The sequence below is a fragment of the Tenrec ecaudatus genome, chromosome 11 (assembly GCF_050624435.1).
Source record: "Tenrec ecaudatus isolate mTenEca1 chromosome 11, mTenEca1.hap1, whole genome shotgun sequence".
In the NCBI taxonomy this organism is placed as follows: Eukaryota; Metazoa; Chordata; class Mammalia; order Afrosoricida; family Tenrecidae; genus Tenrec; species Tenrec ecaudatus.
In genome coordinates this window covers 3551064-3572260 of record NC_134540.1, presented here as the reverse complement: position 1 = coordinate 3572260, position 21197 = coordinate 3551064, and the positions used below count along the sequence as shown (strand labels likewise).

The following is a 21197-nucleotide window of genomic DNA, read 5'->3' as shown; positions in this document are numbered from 1 at the left end:
TGCAGGGGACTGAAGAAGGGTCACAGCGAGGTGTGTGATCTGATTATGCTGGAAAAGCCTTCCCGTCTTGGGTCTACTTCATCACTTAACATTTCACAAGAACTTCACGCTCAGCCTGGAGGGCAACCAAACTCACAGGTCCCAAGGTCGTTTAGAGCAACTCTCTAGGGCTGAGTAGACCTGCCCACAGGGGTGGGGTATGGGGTGTTGGCGGGGGGAGTTCTCCGGGCGGTAAGGAAGCAGGCAGCCTCCTCTCTCTCACAGCGCGGCTGGTGGGTGCGACCTGAGGACCTGGTGCTTAGCATCCCAACACGTAGCCCGTGCCACCCCAGGGCTCCTTGGCCTAGAGGCAGGGTCCCTCGGACGAGGGCAGCCAGACCTGCTTCGTGAGCTCCTCTGAGCCTTTCCCAGCCCCGGGGAATCCACTCATCAATGCCCTCAGGGGCTCACCGAAAAGCCGGGTTAGAGACCACTGAGAGGCATCTCCGAGGAAAGGCCTGAGGACCAACTACTAAAAACTCCACAGAGTGGAGCTCTGACACAGTCAGAGCAGGATGGCAGCACCCCGGTCTGCTTAGTCCACTTGTGACCCCCAATCCTCCCCGACCGATGGAGTACAGAGTTCACAAAGTGAGCAGTGTTTTCAAGGTGGATGAGTGATTCAGTCTCTAGGTCTCGACTAGTGCAAAAAAAAAAACCAAACCCAACCCACTGCCAGTGAGTCCCTTCCGGCTCACGATCCAATAGAACCGGGTAGAAAGGTCCTTTTGGGCGTCTGAGGCTGCAAACCTTTACAGGAGTAGACAGCCCCATCGTCCTATTGGAGCACGTGGGGGCTTAGTGGTGTCCCTAGCAGTCAGCAGCTCACCTGGTGGTTCACTGCACCACCAGACAGGCTCCTTTCAACTAGACCAGCAAGGTTACTAACAGGGCAATTGCTTGTGGAAGTTAACCCAGAAATTGTTGGCATAATTAGTGTTCCCCTTTCCTCTCAAAGGTGCCCCAGCTTGGTTGATACATTTTATAGGTGTCCTGGTGGGGTAGGGGGTTACGCATTGGGCCCCTAACTCCAAGTTCTGAAGTTCAAAACCACCAGCCGGCCCTCAGGAGGAAGATGAGGTTTTCTACTCCCATAAAGACTTATCCTCTGGGACAGTCACAGGAGCAGTTCTCCCCGGTCCTATGGGTCGCTGTGAGTCAGCATTGACTCGATGGCCGTGCTGGAGCTGAGTGAATTCTAGGTTCTTGGTAAAGTCGAGGGTCAACAAAAAGAGGAAGACCCTTGACGAGGTGGACGGACATGGTGGCTGCAACACAAGAACAATTGTGAGGATGGCGCCGGGCCAGGAGGTGTTTCATTCTGCTGTCCACGGCGTCAGAGCTGACTTGACTGCACCTACGACAGCAGGTGGAAGAGCTGTTTCTCTCTCTAAAATTTTATGAACCCACCTCTGGATGAGTCACGGAGCCCTGGTGTCGTTCCAGGATAAGCTTTGTGCTGCTAACCACAAAGTGGGAGGTTCACACCCACCACGTGGTCCCAGGAGAAAGATGAGGGTGTCTGTGCTCTTAGAGATGTATCGTCTCAGACGTCCTTTACAGGGTTGCTGGGAGTCGGAATCGCCTTGCTGGGAGGGGGCTTCTGTTGGTTCCAGAGCGGGAGGAATGGTGGTGACGTACGTCCCACGCTCTTTTAGAAACAGGTGCTTGTTATGGACAGACACTTTATTGCCATTTGCGCCCAAAGTTGGGCTTGGCGAAAGCACAGGGATGTAAGGCGAATGCCTATGCTCTTTCCCTCTGAAAAGAGACAACTCCGTTGATAGCTCATGAACTCTCTGTTGTGCTTCTAGCCCTGTTCCAATCGGGCCTGACCAGGTCTTGCTAAGAGGCACCCAGCTCAGAAATACTCAGTGGATCTTTGGCATCGTGGTTTACACTGGACACGAAACCAAATTCATGCAGGTAAGACCATCCGTGATAACACAGAGCACCGCTTCAAGAGTGTTCTCTAGTTTTGTTTTTTTGTGTGTGAGATGAAATAATTTCAATCCACTGCCGATTCTTAGAGGACATCGAGGACAGAGTCGAACTGCCCTAAAGGGCTCCCGAGACTGGAAGTCTTTACAGAAGTCGACCATCCTCGTCTTTCTCTCATGGACTGACTGATGGAATCAAACCCTCAAACTTTTGGTTGGAAGCTCAAAGCTTAGCACCGAAAGAGCTTAGTATATGTTATTTGTGTGTGTATGTGTGTGTTTAACTCACTGCCATCAAGTTGATTCCAATTCATAGTGACCCTATATTGGATCCCCGAGGCTATAGATCCTTAGGGCAGCAGACAGCCTCAACTTTCTCCAGAAGAGCAGAGGGTGGGTTTGAACCAGCAGCTCTCAGTCCAAAGCTTATCCAGCAGCGCCACCAAGGTACCACCCTTTATATTCACTCACCTGAAATCTGAAGGCTGGCCTTTCAACTCTTTCAGATACTTCTCTGACTTTTAAGATTATTTCTTGCCAGACACCTAGCTATCCTGTGTCTTCAGGGACTGATGGAGATTCTGTTGAAATAGGCATCATGGGTCTGCTATAGTTTGAAATGAATAAGTTGAGTAAATCATAGGCTGAAGTGAGTGAACTTTGTAACCAGTGTGTGTCAGGCTGGGTTCTCCAGAGAAGCAGAACCAGTGGTGCTTATAACTAAAGAGACAGAAATGTACATGAAGGAAGTGGCTCACGGAGCTGGAGACACGGGCAGGTCCAACCGCTTCAAGCCCAGGGGTCAGATGTGAAGCTGGGGGGTGGGGTGGGGGGCGTTTTCCTGACATGAGTAGCTGTGGAGGCGGATGAACCAGGAAGCAGGAAGACAAATCAGGAGGGCCACCGGCTGGTGGATGCAGAATCAAATGGATCTACCCGTCGACGGGCTGCTGCTGGCTCCCCAGGTCGGCAGACAATACGGCAGGCCCCGGTCTCAAGTCCAAAGAGCTGGAGGTCCACGAATCAGCTGCAGGATCCAGAGCCAGCCAAAGCGAGCTAGCTTCCCCACAGAGTCCGCTTACGGAGGAGGGAACCACCTCCTCAGGGAAGGCTTCTTTCCAAGCACACCAGGGCTGCGACTGGGTAAGAGGGTTGCATGCCACCGGAACCTTCCCACCACTGCTCACAGCAGGTTCCCTCATGGAGATGATCACATCCAGAGGGAGGTCTCATCTGCCAAACCACTGAGAATCCTGACCTAGCCAGGTTGACACAAAACCTAACCACCATGCAATGTTTATTGCTTTGCTTTTGATGATAAAATAGAGCATTTCTACGTGAATGGTACTTTTTATATTGGTGGTTTTTAGCCATCGTGATGAGAGAGGTTTGGGTGGGTTTTTTGCCAAGCTGACTTTCAAGCTTATGGAAGATATCACTCTCACGTCCCATTCCTCTCTGTTGTTAACTTTCCCAAGAGTTTTTGGTTTCCCATGGCTCGTGTGGGTTCTTGACCTGTTTCGAATTGGTTCTTGGGCTCTGTTGTTAACTTTGGGACATCTTGCTGGGTCCCAGCCCTTGTGGAGGCAACAACATCAGCTGGAGAAGCACTTTGAGTACTCTAAACACAACTCATTAAAGCACCTTAAACAAAAGCACATTTCACGATGGATTTCACACAGGCCTGATGTTACACCAAACACAAGGAGGTAGAAGCAGCCACGAACCGTATCTGTGCAAGTATAATGGTCAGAGGTGGCCACTCTCAGTGGGGGTGATGTCTCAGTGGGGACTTGAAAGGTGCATTAGAGTTCACCAGGCAAAGGAGGGCAGACAGGGAGACGGATGCTGCACGGAGAAATTTTCTGTGTGGAGGTGCTGGTGGGGAGGAGAAGGGACTATCCGTCCTAAGGAATCGGGGATGTTGAAAGAGCTGTAATGTTGCCCGGGCACCAAGGGGGCACGTGGCGGAAGGGAATGCTGAAGTCACCGATGGTGGTCAGGGTGAGGTGGGTCTTGATCGGTACCACGCAGCAGCGATGGTTAGCGATTCAACAAGATCCCTGTTCCTAATTGGTTCCTGGACTTAATCCGCAATGCGATCTGATGAGGAACTCTTTCCCCACGGAGCTCTGAGCAGAAGTGGTGGGCATCCCCTCTCTGTCATCTCTCCCTGTTCTGGTGGACTGTGCAACACATGTCCCCTACATGTGATTTTGGGCCACATGCTGACGTGGCTGTCAGCCGGATTCCTGAATGGATTCCCTGCGTGGAATAGGCCATTGTAGCATTGCATGAGGTTGAAGTTGCCAAGGATTTCATCTCGCTTGGATCCAGTCAATGCTCGTGGAAGCAGCAGTCAAGACATCGACCGGCACATTGGATTGGGCAAATCTGGTGTACAAGACCTCTTTGAAGTGTTGAAAAGCAAAGATGCCATTACTTCAAGGGCTAAGGCGCACCTGACTCAAGCCACGGTATTCTAAATAGCCTCATACACGTGTGAAAGGTAAGGATAAATGAAGGAAATCCCAATCATCTGAATTGGGGTGCCAGGGAGAATGGAAAGTACCACGGACCGCCCGAAGAACGCTCTGTCTTGGGAGAGGTACAGCCGGAACACTCCTTGGAGGCAAGCATGGGGAGACGTCATCTAACGTACTTTGGACACGTTACCAGGGGAGGCCAGTCTCGGGAAAAGGACTTTATGTGTGGTAACGTAGAAGGGCAGTGAAAGAGGGGAAGGCCCTGGGCAAGTTGGACGGACACAGTGGCGGCAACAACGGGCTCACACCTAAGAACGATTGTGAGGCCGGCACAGGACGGGGTGGTGTTCAGTTCTGCTGTGCTCAGGTCCACACGAGAGGGAAGGGATTCACTGGAACTTAAACACCCGCCACATTTACTGCAGCATCTAGTCTGCCCGGTCGACCGTCGGGCTGGGAAGCAAGAGGTACCGGTTCTAGCATCCTTTTTCTTTTCATTTGTAGCCTTTTATTTTTTGGTCTGTACCTCATTTTAATGTCATTTTAGATTAAAGAATGCTATCTATCTATATTTTTATTTTACTTTCCCCCCTTTTTTAGCCACTCAGACCAACCGTTAGAGCTGTGGGGTAAGAAATCTGGAGGTTTTCTTTTCCTCCATGAAGCAATTCTATTTTTTTCGTTTTTATTATTTTTTATTATTTTTCTCGGTCCTCCCACCTCCCTCCATCTGAATCGCTACGTTTGGATGGCTATGTTTCTGTGGTAGGTGCTAGTGTTACTACGGATCAATCATTTTGTGGTTCTTGTGGGGTATCTGGGTGCCTGAGCAGACATCAGAAGGAAGGGGCTGACACCCACAGCTGGTGAGGTGATCCCTGATGTGATGAAGAGAGCCCACCCACTAAGCACCTCTACTCTCACATCACATGCCGAGGCCCTCCGGTGGGCGGTAATGTGGGTGCCCCTCCATTTTGGCCGGCACTGCTGTTAGCTTTCTGCCTCCTAGTGACATCTGTCACTCTCTTCTGAGCCTGGAGTGGATCTTTGATTGGACTTGGGAAACAGACCCCCGTTTGGGGGTTATAAACACTATCTGAAGGAAGTCTGGGTTTTACATGAAGGGCAACGGAAGGTCAATAAAGAGGTCCTGATCTCAGCTAATTAAGATTAAAGAGACAAGAAAGAAAGGAAAGATCAAAGTGGATGCTGGACAAGATGCTGGAACTTGCTCTTGATTACAGAGGAGGCAAGGCAAATGGAAGAAAGGGTGAAGTAACAGAGCGGAATGGAAAATTTCAAAGGGCAGCTGATGAAGATCGAGTATTATAATGAAATGTGCAAGGACCCGGAGTTGGAAAACCCGGGTTGGAAGGCCACACGCAGCATGAATCAAGCTGGACGCATTCAGGCCTTGAGTTGCAATATTGAAAGATTCTGAAGGATGCAGGGAGCGTCAAAAGAAGATGGAAGGAAAACACAGAGTCACTGTGCCTAAAAGAACTAGTCAACATTCAACCTTTTGCCACCAAGAGATAGTGTATGATCAAGCACGGAAGGTACAGAAGGAAGAGCTCCAAGTGCACGGAAGGCGTTAGGGGAAACCAAAGCTCCAGGAATAGCTGGAATATCAACTGTGTTAGTCCAGGTAGACTAAAGAAACAAATCTAGAGACACTCATATGTGTAAGAGAAACTTTCTATCAAAGAGCAATTGTACATTAAGAAAGCATCCCAGCCCAGTCCAGATCAAGTCCTTAAGTCCGATATTAAGCCCATATGTCAATACCAGTCTATAAATTCCTCTTTAGACTCATGCAGCACATGCAATGATGCTGAATACAGGAAGATCAGAGGCCTGTGATTGGGAAGTCTTGTGGATCCAGTGGTGGTGGAAGCATCTCAGTGCTGGCGTGGGTCTCCACATGGCTTCTCCAGCTCCAGGGCTCTGGCTGCATCCGTGTAGCTCCATGTGGCTTGTCAGCGGGAAGACCAAGCAGAAAGTCTCCCACTTCCAGGGAACAATACAGAAGTTCCCTGAATCCCCAGGAGAAGGCCATGCCCACAAGGAGACCTCATTGGCTATGGCCTGATTGACAGGCTAGACTCCACCTCTTCACTCAAGTTGACAGGAGATTATGTAACTGTCACACCAACTGAAATGTTTCACCAAGCTGAGGGAACGCTGGAAGCACACACTCACCCATTTAGACTGGGGTGAATCTTCAGGCCAGCCTGGAGGAGGAGGTAGGCTGGTACTAGGGGGGTTGACAGACAATGCTTCCTGCTTACTGTTGTCTACAAGGTTTTTCTGATCCTCCTCTTGCTCTAGAACTTACCCTAACTTAGAGATTCCCCTCTTATTCCGTGCTCCGCCCCTCTTAGGAAAAGGAGCTTCTAAGAGTCCGAGAGATGGTCCTTGGGCCATCTCCTCCGGGGGTTTGCTGGTCTGTATTGTCACCATGTCTGTGAGCTTGTCACACTGTGGGGGCTTGTGATGCTGGAAGCTCTGTCACTGGAATATCAAGTGCCAGCAGGGCTAGCCAACGTGAACAGGTTTCAGCAGAGCTTCCGGACCAAGACCACACAAGGAAGAAGGACTTGGCTCTTCGCTGTGGAGGAAGGAGCTCCCTCCCGAGCCTTACGTGTAGCTTCGAAACGTTGTCCGGAGCCGGAGAGCTGGTGAACGGGAGCAGAACACTGTTGGACAGTGCCCGAGGATGGGCACCTGGGTCACAGGCGGAGCTGGTTTACCAGGGTGGAGTCGGCCGTGACCTGACTGTGCGGTGGTCTTTTCAATGGCCCCCTGTGCTTGTGAAAGTTGAAGATGGAACGAACAGTCGAGGCACTTTCCTTGTGGTGCACTGGAGAAGAATATTGGAAGCTGGTAAATACATCGGCATATTTGCCACGGAGTGCCAAAAAGATAAATCCATCTGTCTTGGAAGAAGTATGGCCAGAGTGCCCCTTAGCAGAAAGGATGGGTGGACTTTGTCTGACATACTGTGGGCGTGTTGTCAGGAGAGACCAGACCCTGGAGGAGGACATCGTGCTTGGTAGAGTCTAGGGGCAGCGACACAGAGGAAGGCCCTCAAGGAGACGGGTTGACACAGTGGCGGCTACAATGGGCTCCTTAAGTCAGTCACCTAGCCTCGGCGACTTGGTTTAAAGAGCCCTTCCCTTCCTTGGTTTCACATGTGCCGTCAAGAATGTATCTGCCGGGATGGAAGAAATAGCGGTGACATTGACCACGCTCATTGGGCTTCAGCTCCTGCCTTAACGACTTCCTAGTAGCTCCTCCACAGGAGCCCTGGTATCATCGTCAGCTATGTGTTGGGCAGCTGCAAGTCAGGTCGACAGTTCAAACCCACCAGTCACTCCCTGGGAAAAAGCTGAGGATTTCCACTTGTACACAAAGTGACATTCTTGGAAGCCCACAGTGGCTGTTCAACGCCGTGCTGCGAGGCCACTATGAGAAGCGACGGGATGGCAGTGAGTTTGCTATTTGTTGTTGTTCCATCATTCTTTCTCCAGTGTGGCTGCACTCCACACCAACTTCCCCCACCGGGACTGCTGACACCGGGGGCTCTGTTACAGGACAGCGAAGAAGGGAGATGGTGTCTGATAGCAAAGGGACATCATCTGGGATCTTAAGGGCTTGTCCTACAACCAGCAACCACAGGGAGCCATGAACCAGTCCACGCAGAAGCACACCAACCTAAGAAGGTGACCAAAGGGTTTTGAATAAAATCCTTGACCAGGAGGGAGGACGCATGGGAGTCTAGACTTCGAGGCATGCGACGTGTGTGAAGGAAAAGTCTTAAAATCAGAGACTCCCCTGCTCGCTCCATTCTGGAGTCAGGACATGAACCCGAAATCCACGGCAGCACTCAAAGATGGCCTCTTCCGACAGCCTGCTGCTTGCCCTCCAATCAAGTGTGGCCAGAAGACATGATTTTAAACAAATCCATACCGCGTTCACTTCAGGACAGCACTGTGAACTGCCTGATTCTGGTAAAAAACGACCCTGTAAATTGTAGGGTGATCCAAGAAGTAGCCCCTGGAACTGCTCTTTTACCTCATGCCCGAGCCCCAAATTTACGACCGGGGTGAAAAATGATCATCGTCCGTTCCGACCCATCTCCCCAAGCATCTTCTGGACGTTGTCGTATTCAGCGTATTTCTTTATTTTATTTTGTTTTTAACACAGTTTTATTGGCCTTCAGTGTTCACACATCCTACAATTCAATAGCTCCCTCCTATGCATAAGAGCTGGACAGCCATCTCCACGGTCCACTTTGGAACACTTCATGCGCCTCATGAACGACATTATACTGATTTCAGTGGGAGCAGCTCAGGCAGGCTTGATGACAGAAAAGCAACCCCGTACCACCCCCCCCCCCCCTTTCTGGGTTAAACAGATCGACCTGCTGTAACCTGTGTCCTAAGGCCTATTGACAGAGGCCTTAATTCTCCAGGGTTTTGTGGGGGGAGGGCATTGTGAGCACGTGGGACTGTGGACAATGACGGAAAGGCGGGGCTCTTGATGCAATGGCCCAGAGGTTTGGTAGAAGGAGGAACTTGGGAGTGCTGACAGCTGGACATCTGACCCATCAAGACTTCCAAACAAAATCTTAAAGGGGCTGCATAGTTTCACCTCGTCATAAGAAGAAGCAAGGGGAGACAGGCTTAAACACGCGATGCGTACAATGAAAAGAAAACTTAATAATTTGGAAAGTTCTGTTGAACAAACTCTGGGCAGCACGCGTATAAGGATTCTGATGAGTGGCGTGGTCACGTCACCATGTGTGGGAGCGATGACGTCTATCACTGGATGGATCTAACCAATGACCACACCAGATACATTTCCAGCCCATTGGGCATGGGATCACTCCTGTGAATTGGGGCACACTCACAGCGGCTCACAACAACAATTAGTACCCTGCTTCTGACTGGGGACTCTGTCGGGGAGAAGACATTGCCCTAAGTGAAGTACCATGAACCGATAGTCAGGTCTACCATTGCTGGGACCAGGCGGCCTGGCTGGGACCGTCCCAGGGGCTCTCCATTTTTAGGTGGAGGTGGCTTTACAAGCAAGGCGGTTTCTGTCCCCGCCTATGTGGCCCAGTCTCTCACACGGGGCCACCAACGACGAGTCCAGGGGTCGTGGCAAAATCTTCTCTCATGGAAGAAACATGTGTGACGGTGGCTTGCTGTTTCCTGTCCTGCCCGTTTCCCCAAGAAGGCAGTGCCACGTGAGCCACAGAGCCCAGATGGGTTTAACTGATCGATGACACTGACGGTCACCGAGAGTGACATTGCAGTGGACACAGAGACTGATGAGAGCGATGGACCATGCCTGTCTGGTTCAAGTTGTGACCTCGGGGCCACCACCACCACAACCACTGCCATCAACACCACCTCCACCACCACCTCCACCACCACCACCTCCACCACCACCTCCACCACCACCTCCACCACCTCCACCACCACCACCTCCACCACCTCTACCACCACCATCACCACCACCTCCACCTCCACCACCTCCACCACCTCTACCACCACCACCTCCACCACCTCTACCACCACCATCACCACCACCTCCACCACCTCCACCACCTCCACCACCACCACCTCCACCACCTCTACCACCACCATCACCACCACCTCCACCTCCACCACCTCCACCACCTCTACCACCACCACCTCCACCACCTCTACCACCACCATCACCACCACCTCCACCACCTCCACCACCTCCACCACCTCCACCACCACCACCACCCACCACCTCTACCACTATCACCACCTCCACCACCACTGCCATCGAGTTGATTCTGGCCCATGGTGACCCTGTGGGGTACAGCGCTTCTCTGGGAGCCGATTGCCCTCTCTTTCCCCCAGGAGCGACCTTGTGGGGAGCAGCCCGACAGGAGGGGCCCCACTACGTCACCAGGGCTCCCTGTCCTTGGGGGCATATGGTAAATAATAGTTAAGAAAGAGGAAAGGACAATCTCTCCCTTTTTATAAATAATTTTATTGGGGGTTCTTATAGCTCTTATCACAATCCCTGTATCCATGGTACAAAGCACACATGTACCTATGTTGCCATCATCATTTTCAAAACAGTTTCTACTTGAACCCTTGGTATCAGCTCCTTTTTTCCCCTCTCCCCACCACCCACCCACCCACCCTCCTGACTTCCCGATAGATTATAAATGATTATTTTTGTATCTTACACCATCCACTGTCTCCCTTCACCCCCATTTCTGTTGTTTGTCCCCTTCAGGGTGGGTGTGGGTGGGTTATACATCCATCATTGCGATCAGTTCCCCCTTTCTCCTCATTCTCCCCATACCTTCCCCCTACCCTCATGGTATCTCTACTCCCATTATTGTTCCTGAGAGGTTTATCTGTCCTGGATTCCTGTACTGAGAGCTCTTATCTGTACCAATGTGCATGCTCTGGTCGAGCCGGATCCGTAAGATAGAACTGGGGTCATGATGAGGGAGGGGGAGCATTAAAGAACTAGAGGCATGTTGTGTGTTGTGTCGGTGCTACACTGCACCCTGGCCGACTCGTCCCTTCCTTGTGAGCCTTCTGTGAGGGGTGTGCAGATGGGCTTTGGGGCTCCACTCCAACACCTCCTTGTTTGCATTGACATGATTGTTTGTGTGGGGTCTTCTGATGGAAAGGACCATCGCTTAAGAAAAAGACCATATGTGCAAGTGTAAGAATTTTGTCAATAATTTCAGGGTCTTACCGATGTCCTTGTAAGACCTTGAGACAAAGTCCTTGAACTTAAAAGCAAACACTAAAAAACCCCACAAACATACCTGACCCAATCTCAGGTCCCCCATGCCCATATGTGGCACCTGGGGCCCTGGCCACTGTCGAGCGAGCCTGGCTCCTCTCAGCCCTTTAAGGAAGAAATCTTAAGCAACTGGGATGGAGCCCCGTGAGCGGGGACGTTTTCTAGGAATTGGGCCCCAAGTGTGTTTGGGACCAGGCGAGAGAGGCACTTCCAGGCAGAGCATGGGCAGCCAACCTCTCCTCTCGGTCAGCCGTTTAAACCCACCTGTCCCTCTGTGGGAGAAAGAGGAAGGTGCGTGCTCCTGCCGAGACGTGGAAACCCGACGGACAGAGGGTCACTTTCGTCTTTTGGCTAAGTGGAAGAGGGGGTTGTGGCGCAGCTGTTAAGCACTCCGCTGTTAGCAGAAAGGTCCGTGGTTGGGACCCACCAGCCACCTCTCGGCAGAAGGACCTGCCCTTCTACTTCCGTGAAGATGACCACAGCCGGGGCTTCTGTCTGCCCTCTAGGGCTGAGATGGGTTGAAATTGGCCCGTCGGCACCGGGTCGCGAGGAAACAGAGAGACAAGTCTCTGAGTGCCTCAAATGGCTGGGCCTCAACTATCAACCCAAGGCCTGGTGCTCATACCCACCCAGAGGGACCATGCAGGAAAGGGCCGGTGGTCTGCCTGTCGTCTTTCTTTTGTCTCATCCGCTAGCGCCAACCACGAGCACCCTGGTGGTGGGGTGGGCACCGAGCTGTCCTGCTAACTACAAGACTAGTAGGTCAAAACCACCCACAGCAGGTGGAAGATGAGGCTGCCCGCTCCTGTAAAGATTCACGTTCTCGGAAACCCGCCCTGGCATTTCTCCTCTGTCCTGTGGGATCACTGGGAGTCGGAACAGCCTCGATGGCCGGGAGTTTGCGTGTTTGTTTCCTGGCATCATGGAAACCGCGGACATCTCTGCTCTTGGCTCTGGCCATCTCTGACGTTTGCAGTCAGAGGGACTCCTCCACGTCCCCCTGGCCTGCTACTAGCTTCCCTAAGAGCATGCCCTCGGTGTGCTTCATCAATGCAACCACCCTTCATTTGCGTGTCCCCCTGAAGGAATACTCGCCTCCCCTAAGATGGCCAAGGTGACCCTGCATGCTTTTTTCCCACCACATTCCTGTCTGAAAACCCACCTGGTCCAGGTCCACTGCCAGCCTTGTCTCAGTTGGCTGGCAGGGCAGGCGCCTTCCTGTCTGAGGCCGATGGGGTCCTCCCCTTCGCTGGGAACTCTCGAGCAGACTGCTTTGAGGGGGTTCTTGCTTGAAGAGGACTCTCCGGGGCCCACCATCTCATTTAGTCCGTCTTCACTCTTTCTTTCTCTCCCCTCCCGCTCTGCCCTCTCCTTGCTGCTTCTCCCTCCCTCCCTCCTCCCTCCTTCCATGAGCTGCTCTGTAAAGGTGGTAGCCCCGGCGCAGTGCTGCGCGGTAAGGTGGTAGCCCCGGCGCAGCGGTAAGGTGGTAGCCCCAGCACAGCGGTAAGGTGGTAGCCCTGGCAGCGCAGTGCCGCGCGGTTACCATGCACATGCAGCTCTCCATTTATGGGTCAAGTGAAAAAGACTCGCTCGTGCGGCAACGCGGCAGACTTCTCTTCCGCTGCCTAGCCAGCCCCTCGGGGGAAAGAGGATCCTGCTTTCCAGCTGTTGGGATTTTTGACTTCCTTTCTTCATCAAAATGCTTGTTGGCGCTTGATAACCCTTTTTGTGTGTGTGTGTGTGTGTCTGTGTGTGCAGAACTCAGTCAGAGCCCCCCTCAAGACATCGAATGTGGAGAAAGTGACCAACTGGCAGATCCTGCTGCTCTTCATCCTGCTCCTGGTCATGGCCTTCGTGAGCTGCGTGGGGGCGGTGCTGTGGAGCAGCAGCTACGAGGACACGTGGTACATCACGAAGAACGGTAAGGGCCAGCCTTCCATCGACAATGGCCTTTCTCAAGAGGCGACTGGGCGGAGGGTCGCAGAGCAGATCAGCTTCCCACCCAACAAGGCGTCCACTCTGCTTCACGTCACTGGTTGCCGGCCCCTCACTGTCGCACCGCGCATCCCTTGTCCTCCCTGGGGTCCCTGTTTCCATGCCCCCTTCTTGTCTGCTGAGCACTGTCCTGGGATGCAGGGGGCCCTTTGACCTCAGATGTTAAAGACCGGCTGATGTCTCTATGTGAAAGGATAAGAGTTGTGCACCTTTTTTAAAAAAAAGAAAGAAAGAACATGAAAATTAATGTGTTTTAAGAAACAGAATGTACTCCTGTTAGGAATTTTTTTTTAATTTTAAAAAGAATGTTCTGACAAAAGACACATAATGGTGACATTCCAGAGGAAAGGGGATTAGTCAGCGTATCAGCAGGAGACTGAGTCAGGCACACAAGGGTCCCAAAGTTTTTCCCTTCTCTGAACCTTAGTCCTTGCTGGGCCCTGGGGTGGCTCCCCAAATCACTGCTGACCACTCGGAGGGGGATCCCTTAGAACAGCGGTTCTCAACCTGTGGGTCCCGACCCCCTTGGGGGGTCGAATGACCCTTTCACCAGGGTCACCTAAGACCATCAGAAAACACCTATTTCCTATGGTCTTGGGAACCGAGACACCACTCCGCTATCCGTCTCTAGGTGGGTCTGCCCACATGCAGGTAAGCCCACATACGCGTCCCCAGTGTGAAGACTGTTAGCCATGCCACACCATGCTTCAAGACAACATTTCATGTTTGTCATTAGAAATCAATATTTCACAATATATGATTACATATTATTTCTGTGATTCATCACTATGCTTTAATGATCCACTTGCAACAATGAAAATACATCCTGCCTATCAGAGATTTACATGACAATTCATAACAGCTGCAAAATGACAGTTATGAAGTAGCAACAAAAGCAATTTTATGGTTGGGGGGGGTCACTACCACATGAGGAACTGTATGAAAGGGTAGCAGCATGAGGAAGGCTGAGAACCACTGCCTTAGAAGGTCCTGGATAGAGTGGGAAAAAAATGTGAAACAGAACCAATAATCTAAAAAAGACCAGTCTTACTGGCCTGTTAGAGACTGGGGGAACCCTCAAGACCAAGGCCGTGAGCCCCCTTCAGATCTGGGCCTGAACTCACCCCGGTGGCTCTCTGGTCAGCCAAACAAGTCTGTGGAAAAGGGAACAATCGCCCCAGCAGGCTCGCACACCTGAGATCCGAAGGGCAGCATTTGCCCAAGGACAGAGCTTAGGTGAGTTAGGAGGGAAGTGAAATGGAAACAGGAAACACAGGGAGGAAGTTGGGGGAGTGACGTTACTTTGTGAGGATTGCAATCAATGAGAGGAAACAAAATGTGTATGGATTACTGACTGGAAAACTGATCTGCCCTGTAAACCTCTACCCAATTGAAAAGCTAAAGAAGTAGTAAAGAAATAAAGTAAAAAGGGATTCAGGACACCAATGTAGTGGTCATTTAGCAACGAAAAATGCTAAAGGTGAACTACTGGTATTTATTAAAATTTCAGTATTTTCTGGTTTTTAGAATGCCTTCCCATGGTTTTAGAATAAACCATTATACATGTTTTTGTCTTCCAATCTTTCCACTACGGAGGTTAAATGGCTCTGGCTTTCTGTGAGAAGACCTGTTTGGAAGCATTGTAGGAAAACAAAACTAAGACTTAGACTTTAGAGACCTGTTCTCTTTGGTCATTGTTGCTGGGCCCCTTCTTGTTTATTGTCTTAGGGCTGTTCGTTTTGGTTTCTATAGGGAATTCAGGATGGAGACAGTAACTGGGTTAGTAATTACCTGGGGGCGCGCAAGGGGAGGTCGCTGGGAAATGAGGAGCCAATAGCAAAGGTATAAGCAGGAAGCAAAATGTTGGAAAGTTGATTGGGGTGATGATGCATAACTCTTTTTAATATGATTGAATTGTGTGATGTGTTCATTACATCTCAATAAGGCTTTAAAAATCAAGGGTCTATGCTCATGAAATACAGTGGGTTAAAAAAGAAGAAGAAATATAGTGGGTTTTATCTTTTATTGAGGAATCATGGACTCATGGCTGAAGAATTTCTGGTAAACCCAGAACCATGACAACCAACCACCCCCACTGAGAAAGTCGATCAAGGTGTCTAAGGACCAAACAGGAAAGAAATGGTTCGATAAAGTCAAGGGAAACCTAGTAAGATGGTGACGTTAACTGGGCCATTGGGCCTGTTGACCAAGAATTCCTTCATAGCCTTGAGCAGCAGCTTTGGTAGACCGGGTGAGATGGGTGACAGATTCAAATGGCCACAAAGCAGATGGGAGGTCAAGATTCGGAAGCAGATGGGTGAGATCAAAAGGTAGCATGGGCCCAAGGATGGTTCTTTTGAGGTACCGTGATTCCTGTAGCCCCGAGCACCATGGTTGGCCTGCTTTGACTACTGTGACTGTATAGGGGGCTTTCTGTTTCGTTCTTAACTATTTGTTTTGCTTTGCTTTTTAGTGCTTTATAGCTACATTTACCCATTGTATTGGCCTAATTCACAGATCCCACAATTCAGTAGTTCAATCATATTCAAAAGAGTTGTGCAGTCATTGCCACAGTCAATTCTAGAACCTTTTCTTCTTCCTTGGGCTCATTGCTATTAACTCCCCATTTCCCACACCAAGCTCCCCTGCCCTGGCCCTCTCCCTGCCATCAAGTCAATTCTGACTCACAGTGAGCCTACGGGATAGGGTAGAATGCCCTCTCAGGTTTCTGAAACTAACAGTTTACGTCAGTAGAAAGCCTGTCTTTCTCCCTCGGAGTGACTGATGGTTTTGAACTGCCGACCTTGCAGTTAGTAGCCCAATGTCTAAGCACTATGCCACCAGGGCTCCTTGACCTACGCCCTAGGAAACGATTTATACAGTCACTACTCCTCGAGATTGACCACATCCTGAATTTCATATACCTAAAAGCACAAAACAAAACAAAAGCCCCCCCCCCAACAACAATCACAAAATAAAACAGATACCTCCATCCAAAACAAGAACACATTTAAAATGGGTCAAACAGGAGACCAGGTGATAAGATGCTGAATGTTACCTGACTGTGTGCGAGAACCCACTTCCCAATGCACTCTGTCTGCTGGCAAGGTGCTTGCACCCTGGTCGGTGGTCAGAGGGATTCCCCGGAGGCGTGATCCATGCGGAGACCCCACATTAGATGTGGGGCTTCCACTGTCATCCATGGCTCTCTGCAAACAGGAGGCTCAGAATTTAAGCGCAGGCAGATCACCAGTTTTACAGTCAGCAATTCTTACGCATCTCACCTCACTCACTGCAGCCCCCTCAAGGTATATCACTGATTCCACCCTCTCTCCAGGTTTTCCGCTTCCGCCCCTCCGGTTTCCTAATATTGCGGAGCTCCGTCCTTGCATAAGCGCTGCCCATTTGATCTCACACGGTTGATTATTCTAAGGTTTGCGCACCTCACACGTCTCACTGTTCTTTCTCTCATTGATCTGCCTATCGTTTGGCTGAAAATTGAGCAAAGGGGCTATTCAGGTGCAGACCTAAAGGTTGACTAAAGGTCACAGTTTTGTGGTTTGCACTAGTCTCCATCTGAGCCATAAGTCCGGTCTCTTTTTTCGTCCCACTCTGTCCGGGACCTTCTAATGTGATCTTCTCGGAGCAGTTGGTGGTGGTAGCTGGGCACCCTCCAGTTCTCTGGTCTCAGACTCCTGGATGCCGATGCTCAGTTCAGTCACGGGCCTATCATACCGTAACGGTTGGCTTATCTTCCAAGCTGCGTTCTAAGCGCTCCGTCTTGTTAGAACTTGCATCTCCCATCCTTCCCACATCCTTCCCACATCCTTCCCATTCCATGGTGGTTGCCTGACAGGTATTTTCAGTCAATTTTCATTTGCATTCACTTAACTGGAGGGGGCCCTGATGGCTTAGCGGTTAAGAGCTCGGCTGCTAACTGAAAGGTTGGTGGTTTAAACCCACCCCGCTGCTCTGCAGTGGGACAAACAAACAAACTCACAATCTGCTCGTGCCAAGACTGTGTCTGTTAGGCGCTGCTGGCCAAGTCCGTGCTCATGGCCTCCTCGCTCAGCCGAGCAAATGTGCCTGGTTCTGCACCCGCCTCACAACTGTTGCTGTGTTAAGCCCATTGCTGCAGCCACGTTGTCAATCCACCTTCCTGTGGGTCTTCTTCTCTGCCGACCCTCCAGGTAGCCCGGCATGATGCCACTCTCCAGGCACCAGGCCCTCTTAAGAACCCGTCCAAAGTATGTGACACGAGTTCTCACTCGCCTCACTTCTGCAGGGCGTGGCCTACAAAACCCGAGGGCACAGCTCTACCCTGCTACACGGCGTCGTGAAAAAGTTGAAATGTGTCTGGGCAGCACCTAACAACAATAACTATAATCTTAGTAGATCTGTGTGTGCGTGAGTGTGTTGAAATCACAAAGGTTTTAAAACAAGACCTCGCAAAATCCATGCCTTACCTGTTCCTCTAATTCTCTGCCATAGACTTCACCTATGGCAACTTTGGGTTTGACCTGTTGGTGTTCATCATCCTGTACCACAACCTCATTCCCATCAGCGTGCTGGTGACCCTCGAGATTGTGAAATACATTCAGGGTCTGTTTATAAACTGGGTGAGTATTCGCATCAGATCGTTTGACCCTGTCTCTTTCAAGCAGTAGCCTTTGCTTTCTTTCTAAGACCCCAGTTAAGAACCACCCTTGATTGTTCGCTGCCTTTGAGTGGGCTCTACGTGCTCGTGACCTTGCTGATCACAAACCACCTTACCTGGTCCCGTGCTAGCTACCGCACTTCAGAGGAGTCCTTGGCTGGTGCAAATGGTTACTCGCTCAGCTGTTAACCAGAAGGTTAGCAGTTCAAAGTCGCCCAGTAGCATCCCAAGGACAGGCCTGCCGGTCTGCTTCAGAAAGATCGCTGCCTTGAACCACTGCTTTGGCTCTACACCCACACCATGAGTTGGAATCAGCTCTACACAGCTGGCTTGCTTTTATTTCATTTTTACAATTGGCCAGTGCACCTGAAGGACCCCTGGGGCTCTTGCCAGTCAAGCCCAGCCCGGGTGCTCACCTGGCCTGTCTGACGTACGCTCAGGTCACGTCTGTCTCCTGGTTTTAGTTTGGCTGGCAAGGACGGTGTAAGAGAGGATGGTTCTGTATCGCTTTAAGTAGAAAGTGACTGGAAACAGTCCATTAAAACTCAAGCAGCTCTGCGAGCAGGGCCGCCGTCCAGCAGACTCGGTGATGGACATGCTGACCAGGATGACGGACCCAGTCTTTCCAGAATCACTCACGCTAAGGAAGAGCGTGTTTCTTCAGTGACAGCCTGGTGCTGATGGCTGCTAGTTTCCAATTAGGAGGTGGGGCTGAAGGTCTTCAGAGTATGGGACCAGCTCCCATATAGTCTAATATGTACATCACACTACGAAAGATTATATCTATATCTAAGTGAACGGGGTGAGCTGATTGGTAAGCAGATGTATCCCATCTCGCGAGCATAGCAGTAAAATAAAAGGAGAGCAGGAGAAACACCAGGGCGACCCTCCAGTTACCTCTGCAGAAGAACACGAAAAGTCTGTTTGGCCAGCGGGTGCTTGGCATGTCACCCCCAAAGAAACCATTATAAAGAGGCTCGTTTCTCAGTCAGTTCACGCAGCATCCCATTCCAACAGAGGGGGTTATCTTACCAGAGCTGCCACAAACATAGACTTCGCTCTGCTGCCCACGGACGTGCATTCCGAGGCCAGTCTCTCCCCCAGGGCCCTTTCTCCCTGCTCCCCCGCTCTGGCCCAGCACCGAGACATCTCACTGCAGGCAGACCCCGGGGCCTGGCCCTCGCTGGGCCTAGAATTGAAGAGGAAGGTAACTGCTCAGTGGTTGGGACAGGAGGTCACTGCCCGGCAACACCGCCCTCAAGACCCATGTTGGCGTCTGTCCCATGCCACCCAGTTTGCGCATAGGTCAGAGTGAGAGGCACTTGCCCACTGTATAACCCATTATATTAAAACTTCAAGGTACTTACGGTAGTTCATAATAACGAGCAGGCAGGGCGTTGCTGCGCACATCAAAGTCCCATTACGGTTATTATCGCTGTGTGATCCTATTAAAGATACTTTAGTGGATCTGGAAGCGTCCCCCTGATGCTGCCTTTCTTATGCACGTAGAGGGGCTCTGTACCAGTGTCTGCCCGCATGGGCCACACCACACCCCCCCGGGGGGGGCAGCGGTGCTGGCATGATCCAGGGGACTGCAAAAGCAGGTGTCTACTCTGGGCCATCGTATAAAGGCTTCATCGCCAGAGCAGTGCTGCGTCTTCTCCGCCCCCCGAAAAAGAGGGCGATAAGCCAAATAAGTTTGGAAAGCTATGCCCCAAGCCAATGATGAGAAGAGAAGGGGGCAGGGAACTAGGGTTCTGGAACCCAGTCCACCGGAGCCAATGAAGGAGCAGGCATCCTCTGCCCCCCTTTAGTTATCCCAAAGCCGAGACGAGCAGGCACCACAGAGAACCTGTGCTCCACACCATGACCCACGCTCGCCCAGTCGCCATGCATTCTGAAATGCACCCGCCTGTTCTGACCTACGCACACGTCTCACTTAAAGACAAGACTCGGGGGGTTCTGCACAATCCAGGGGTCGCCCGTGTTTCCAAAGGCCTTCCTATGAAATGAAGTCACCCCTGAGGCTGTGGCTGGGTTCCCATCGTGGGAAGAGGGGGCCCCTTGAACAGTCACGATGGGTGAGGACGTGCTTTCAAATGCGTCCTCACCGAATTCCCACCTGCATGCCGTTCACCCTGTGTTCTCGCTCTATTTCAGGGGTGTCATCACGGAGGTACTGAGGCACCCCTGAACTTGCTCAGGGGCTCACAGTGTGTCTGTGGCAGAGCCAGGACATGAAGGCCAAGGCTGCCCCATCCCAAATGACCACTTTAGCCACCTCTGCCCTCAGCGGCCCTGCCCCTCTGAATGACCCCTCTCAGCCCATTCTGTGTACATCCACATGTTCTGGGGTCTCCCTGAGGCGGGCTCCTCCCACACGGTGGTCACCCTGGAAGATGAGGGGCCACACGCAGAAGGTCATCCTGATGGAACATTGAGCCCCGTGGCTTAGGCTGTGTTGTGGTTTCTTTTAGGACGAAGATATGCACTTCAAGGAGAACAACCTGTATGCCATGGCTAGGACGTCAAGTCTCAATGAAGAGCTGGGGCAGGTGAGGGCCTCTTTCAGGTGGGCGGCCAGGGTGGGAGCCCCAGAGGAGGACTTTAGCAAGAGCGTGCGCTCCTCAAACTCTACCGAGCCACCAGGTGGAGTTTGAATGGACACATGGGAAGCCAGGTGGAGAGGTCAAAGCATAGGGTAGCGCATGGTTCCCAGTTCCCTGGAGATACGTCTTCAGGCTGAATGCCTAGAAGTTGGATGGCTGAGTCAGGGTGAGCGCAGAGGGACTGGGGCTATGTCCCACCCTCAGCAGTGTTTTCAGGGTGTTTGCTCCCCAGCAGGCCTGCCTACAGGTGGTGTCTCTCCATTATTGCCTCCCTCCTCAATAAGGATGGCCCTCCAGTGTCACTTCAAGGCAACAAACAACATGGTGATAAATGATGAGACCATTGAAGTGGTCAACGATCCATCCCAGCCCTACTGGGATCCACAATAATCACTACCCAGGAAGCAGCCACGCAGAGGCCCAAGGCCGTCTTGTACTGGGGACAATCAGAGGCAGGAGAACTCTTTAAACTGCTAAGAAGAAAAGATCTCACGGGGATGGGTAAGACGTGCCTGACCCAAGCCATGGTTTCCCCCAAATCTTCTACGCATGCAAAAGCTGGGCCACGGGAAAGGAAGGCAGAGGAAGTGACACGGTCAGGTGGTGGTGTGGGCAAGCCTATGGAACACACCCTGGCTTGCCCGTAGAACCAACAAGT

At 51.4% G+C, this 21197-nt stretch overlaps 1 protein-coding gene across 1 annotated transcript in view; it reads left to right on the top strand.

The window, feature by feature from the left end:
• LOC142461579 (phospholipid-transporting ATPase IB-like) overlaps positions 1–21197 on the top strand; it is a 132550-nt gene that overhangs the window by 33676 nt on the left and 77677 nt on the right. Inside the window, exons 9-12 of the mRNA XM_075563556.1 lie at positions 1854–1965; positions 13037–13199; positions 17765–17892; positions 20408–20485. Coding sequence (XP_075419671.1) covers positions 1854–1965; positions 13037–13199; positions 17765–17892; positions 20408–20485 — 481 coding nt within the window. The remainder of the gene's footprint in view (positions 1–1853; positions 1966–13036; positions 13200–17764; positions 17893–20407; positions 20486–21197) is intronic.